The 6,000-nt window shown below is 44.8% G+C and overlaps 1 protein-coding gene across 1 annotated transcript in view; it reads left to right on the forward strand.

Annotated features, from left to right (window-relative positions):
* The window catches only part of ANKRD22 (ankyrin repeat domain 22), a 32,513-nt gene extending 26,513 nt beyond the window's left edge, over positions 1–6,000 (forward strand). Inside the window, exons 4-6 of the mRNA XM_062214807.1 lie at positions 2,432–2,509; positions 5,029–5,127; positions 5,450–6,000. Of these exons, the coding sequence (XP_062070791.1) occupies positions 2,432–2,509; positions 5,029–5,127; positions 5,450–5,527 (255 nt within the window). The 3' untranslated portion in view covers positions 5,528–6,000. The remainder of the gene's footprint in view (positions 1–2,431; positions 2,510–5,028; positions 5,128–5,449) is intronic.

The following is a 6,000-nucleotide window of genomic DNA, read 5'->3' on the forward strand; positions in this document are numbered from 1 at the left end:
TCAAGGGGCCAGCGCTGTGGCGTAGTGGATAAAGACACCACCTGCAATGCTGGCATTCCACATGGGCGACGGGTTCAAGACCCAACTGCTTCAATTCCAATCCAGCTCTCTGCTATGGCCTGGAAAAGCAATGGAAGGTGGCCCAAGTCCTTGGGCCCCTGCACCCGTGTTGGAGACCCGGAAGAGGCTTCTGGCTCCTGGCTTCGGATCAGTACAGCACTGGACGTTGTGGCCAATTGGGGAGTGAACCAGCAGATGGAAGACCTCTCTCTCTCTTCCTTTCCTTCTCTCTCTGTGTAACTCTTTCAAATAAATAAATCTTAAAAAAAAAAAAGAAAGAAACCAGTCAAGTTGCCCGCACCCTGTATCAGGGTACCTGGGTTTGATTCCCGGATCTGGCTCCTGAATTTAGATTCTTGTTAATACAGAATTTGGGAAGCAGTGGTGATGGCTCAAGTAATTGAGTTCCTGCACCCATGAGGGAGACATGGATTAAGTTCCTGGCTCCTGGCTGAGGCCTAACTCCAGCTATTGTGGATTTTTAGGGAGTAAAACAGCAAATGGGCGTTCTCTCTCTCTCTCTGCCACTCAAATAAAGATTAAATACATTTTAAAAATAAAATAAAACAATCCATGGTGTATTTAGCACACAACATTTGAACATTTGCACTTTGGGAGCAGGGGGAATCCTGCTCATTTACAAACATCTTTTGCGATTCTGGAGGACAAAAGATCACGACTCTGACTAGAGAGGCTCTTTCAGAATTTACTGACACACAATCTGCTTTCCAAGAGGTCCTGATATTTAGAAGGTGGAAGCCTGGGGAAAATGACTGACTGCAATGCACGGTCCTTCCCTGACAGCGCACACCCCCTACTTATTGTTGGAGCCTGGAATTGTAAATCTGTGAAATCTAAGGTAAAGGCGACATGAGAGGAGACGATTGGTGAAAGGGCCAGGGATGACTGAGTTACTTCAGAGAGGGCTGGAGGAGAGAGGCAGTTTGGAAGTTGGTACAGGGAGGATGCACAAGGAGAGAGGATGACTGGAGGAGGTCTCCCAGGTGAGGAAGGGCTGACCTCCAGGGCTGTGCCCCCTGAGCAGGGAGAGCTTTGCATCCTCAGGTGACTGGATGTTGGGGAAAGGCTTCAGCTGGCAGATGGTCAGAATCTCACAGGATTGGAAAGGTCAAGTGGATTTCTGAGGAGCCCGAGCTCAAGTCATTCATTTGTTTAATCCTTCAACATGGGAATATTCTGGAACTATTGTGTGCCAGACACTGTGCTAGGAGTTAAGGACACAATTGTGACCATAATAGCCATAGTGAGAGTTAGGGGTGGTGAGGACAGCCATCGATCGAATGACATCACACTTGTGAAACTGCCATGAGACAGCTGATACCAAGAGGTGGTGGGTGATGAGAGCCTATAAGAAAGGAATGTCACCCGGTCAGGAAGGAAGAGAGGCATGGACTGAGATATGAAAGATGAATTTGCCAGGCAAAGCAGGGAGAGGGTCAAGGGAAGCATCCTGGGCAATGGTGCTCTGGCAGTGGAGAACCTGATGGGAACATAAAACTATGCAAGGCCAGTGCAGCTACAGCAGAGTGAGCCAGGAGGTGTGGTCAGAGAGCGGCTACGACTAGGGCCAGAGCAGGGCTTTGTAGGCCTTGATGAAGAGTTTGTGGCTGTCTCCAGAGTGATGGGAAGTTACTGACTGCTGGGTCTTAGTCCACCCGTACAAGGATGGACTGGGTCCGAGGAAAGGTAAGTGCGCTGCTCGCCCGTTCCCCAGCCTCCTGATCCCCGGAGACAATCAGACTCAGTGGGGAGCCAAGTCTAGTAGCAAGGACTCGTTTATTTCACGCATAACAGAGCCTTTTATAGCACAAAACTGCAGAGTCACTGGGGCAGGACTAAGGACCAACCAGTCACTTAAACGGTCATTTTACGGGGCCATTTCTATAGGACCAACCATATGTCTATACACTTGTTACTAGTTTTGTTACCTCCCCTGATGTTGCATAGCCAATTAGTTTTGGTGGTAAACAACTTTGGATTCCGCCCACCTTACTTCGTTTGGGTGCCATCTTTGAATTACCTCATGTAACTAATTTCCCCACAACTGATGAGTTTTGAGGAAAGGAAGAGCAGTCAGGTAGTGTGACGTATCTTCAACAGGATCTGGTCAGTCTGGGCTGGGGCCTGAGAAAGTGCATTTCTAACAGGTTCCCAGGTGCCAATGCTGCTGTTCTGGGAACACCCTGAGCACTGTGGCTTTCACAGATATTCAAAGGGGCTGAGGAGGTCAGGAAAATTTTAAAAAGACACACAGGTGTATGAGAGTGTTGGGGTTAAAATGCAGTCTGTGGACACAAAATGAAGAAAATGCTTGTAAATAAACCTTCGTTACACTTGCTGTTTGTAACAGGTATCAAAGACGAAGCAGAATGAGGCTCTTGTACGGATGCTGCTTGATGCTGGTGTTGAAGTTAATGCTACTGACTGTGTAAGTTTGTATTTTTAGCCATTTAAAAACCACTCAACATGGTCTTTGTAGGCAGTTTTCTGGTCATCTGTAAGGTTGCTTGCTTTGCTTTACATTTGTTTTTTTTTTCCCCTCTGCCGTCCGGTGGCCTTGAGATTCTTTATGTTCTTCCACTACATTTACAGCTGTGAAATCTTTTATTGATGATAGGACATGTTTCATAAAGCTGACTTTACTGTTTGTGAGAAGTTAAGTCTGATGCAAGACCTGACAGCAAAATGCCATCCTCAGTAGTCAAGAAATTGGAGTCATGACACCTATGTGTAACTAGGCTTTCCACTTCTTAATTGTGTGAGTTTTGGCACGTTATAAACTTATTCAATGCTCAGTTTCCTCATCTGTAAAATGGGGGTATTGATATAGGCCTGGCTCATATGAAGCACTTTGCAGAGTGATTGGTAAATAGTAAGTGCACACTGAATGTTAGCAGCTGCTACTGCAGCTAGATCCCAATGTGAGATCGTAACCCACTGATAAGAGAGGTCCCCTTGGTTAGCTAAAGATAGATGAGATAGGGAGTTAAAGAAAACCCTAAATGACGCTCAGAGCACTGATGGCAAATTCAGCTAGCCTCTGCCTGTTTCCAGATGTAAGGTTTCCATTACATCTCTTCTCCTGTGCTCCTGTAGTCATCTTCCTCCCTTACATGATCCTAATGGGCTAGGAGTTTATTTATTTTGATGATATTTTGTTTTCTTATGTTTATTGAATAAAATTTTATGTTATCAGTTCTTTATTGAAAAAGTGGGCATATTGAAATTTGAGTCTAAGAAAATAACATTATATTCATTTTGCTTAATTTCTGTGTACCCATGCCTGTGTGTGTGTGTGACCATTGTTCTGTGATAGAGAAAATGTCCCCATCCCTGTTTCTATTCATTACTTACACTGTTTTATTTTTTGCTTATATTGATATCATGTTTACATGGAGGCGGTTTGTGGTATTTGCCCAAGAGAGAGGGAGAGAGAGATTGTATTTTCCTTTTTTTTTTGTTAAAAGATTTATTTATTTAATTGAAAGACAGAATTAGAGAGAGAGGTAGAGACAGAGAGAGAAGTCTTCCATTCACTGGTTCACTCCCCAGATGGTTCCAATGGCCAGAGCTGCACTGATCCGGAGCCAGGAGCTTATTCCAGGTCTCCTGTATGAGTGCAGGGACACAAGGACTTGGACCATCCTCCAGTGCTTTCCCAGGCTATAGCAGAGAGCTGGAACAGAAGTGGAGCAGCCGGGACTGGAACCAGATTTATTTATTTAATTGAAAGACAGAATTAGAGAGAGAGGTAGAGACAGAGAGAGAAGTCTTCCATTCACTGGTTCACTCCCCAGATGGTTCCAATGGCCAGAGCTGCACTGATCCGGAGCCAGGAGCTTATTCCAGGTCTCCTGTATGAGTGCAGGGACACAAGGACTTGGACCATCCTCCAGTGCTTTCCCAGGCTATAGCAGAGAGCTGGAACAGAAGTGGAGCAGCCGGGACTGGAACCAGATTTATTTATTTAATTGAAAGACAGAATTAGAGAGAGAGGTAGAGACAGAGAGAGAAGTCTTCCATTCACTGGTTCACTCCCCAGATGGTTCCAATGGCCAGAGCTGCACTGATCCGGAGCCAGGAGCTTATTCCAGGTCTCCTGTATGAGTGCAGGGACACAAGGACTTGGACCATCCTCCAGTGCTTTCCCAGGCTATAGCAGAGAGCTGGAACAGAAGTGGAGCAGCCGGGACTGGAACCAGATTTATTTATTTAATTGAAAGACAGAATTAGAGAGAGAGGTAGAGACAGAGAGAGAAGTCTTCCATTCACTGGTTCACTCCCCAGATGGTTCCAATGGCCAGAGCTGCACTGATCCGGAGCCAGGAGCTTATTCCAGGTCTCCTGTATGAGTGCAGGGACACAAGGACTTGGACCATCCTCCAGTGCTTTCCCAGGCTATAGCAGAGAGCTGGAACAGAAGTGGAGCAGCCGGGACTGGAACCAGTGCCTATGTGGGTTGCCAGCACTGCAAGTGGCAACCTTACCTGCTATGCCACAGTGCCAGTCCCATTTCCTTTTATTTCAAATAGAACTTTTAGATGGATTTGGAGAGACTACTAGTGTGCCTCATTATTCTCCTGGATAACTTTGAAATGTATTAACAGATTATTAAGATTTGTGAAGGCTTTTCTTGATCTTTTAATTCAGATTCAAGGACTTAAGATTTATACCAATGATGAAAGTTTCTCTAGGATAGTTTCCCAGTTATTTATCAGGAATCTGGAGTCAAGCACCAGACCTGGAATCAAACCCAGGCACTCTGAATGCGAGATGCAAGCATCTTAACTGCTGGGCCAGGTTCCCAGTTCAAAGAAAAACTTTTTAGGTCTAAGAAATAGAGTTGCTCATTGATAGTTTGCAGACTGCCTTGCTTAGCTGAGGAAGCCACGTGCTGTAGTGGAGATCCTGACTGATGAGCTATGAGGTTGGCCTTTTGTGTTACAGTATGGCTACACTGCATTACATTACGCCTGTGAAATGAAAAACCTGACTCTTATCCCTCTGCTCCTGGGAGCCCGTGCAGACCCCACGATAAAGAATAAGGTAAGTTGATAAATCTCAAAAAAACAAAACAAAACAAAACAAAAAAGGGAGTAAGGCATGCATTTGTGGGTCCTGAGCCTCCTGACAGCATAGTTTTCTAATTTAGACGTTAGAACTAAGTTCATTGTTTCTGAAATTAATAACAGGAAAATTAATTGTCCTCATTAAGGATTAAAGTTATCCTGTTGCTGTTAGGACTGAATGGCATTTAAAGCCCTTAGCACACCTGAGAGTTAATCATTCTTAACAGTTGACCAGACCTTTCACATTCACATTTGACTCTACTGGAAATGAACAGCTTTAATTTCTTTTTTCTCCTCAGCATGGCGAGAGCTCACTGGATATTGCACAGAGACTGAAATTTTCCCAGATTGAATTCATGCTAAGGAAAGCATCCTGATCCTCAATCATGGGGCATAGACAAAGTTGAAGTGCTGGATTCCATTCCTACCTGGGACTGTTGGTCTCTGGGCCTCTCAACCTGGATGCCACCATTTTATAGGGATGATTCTGGTCACCGTGCTTAATGTCTTCGAAGAGCTTTTTTTATTTATCATGTGGTTTACTCACTGGAGATCACCATGGCCATAGTCCTTCTGGGGGAGACATTATGATTGTTGGAATCTCCACTGCAGTCAAAAAATGGATCTTTCAAAGTCTGCCACTCCTGAAGAAGAGGTTCAGAGCCATCTGAAAGATCCTGCTCTCTTCCTAGCTGTACCACATTATAGAGAGGCCGCCTGTCTGTGCTACACCCTAGGAGAAAAGTAGTCCTTCTCAGGGCTGTTTGTATACTAGGAGGAAGAATCAAAGTTTGTACATTTGTATAGATGCATGTATGTTTGTGGATTTAGAGATGCACGTGTAAATATT

The sequence above is a fragment of the Lepus europaeus genome, chromosome 17, assembly GCF_033115175.1.
Source record: "Lepus europaeus isolate LE1 chromosome 17, mLepTim1.pri, whole genome shotgun sequence".
NCBI classification, from domain to species: domain Eukaryota; kingdom Metazoa; phylum Chordata; class Mammalia; order Lagomorpha; family Leporidae; genus Lepus; species Lepus europaeus.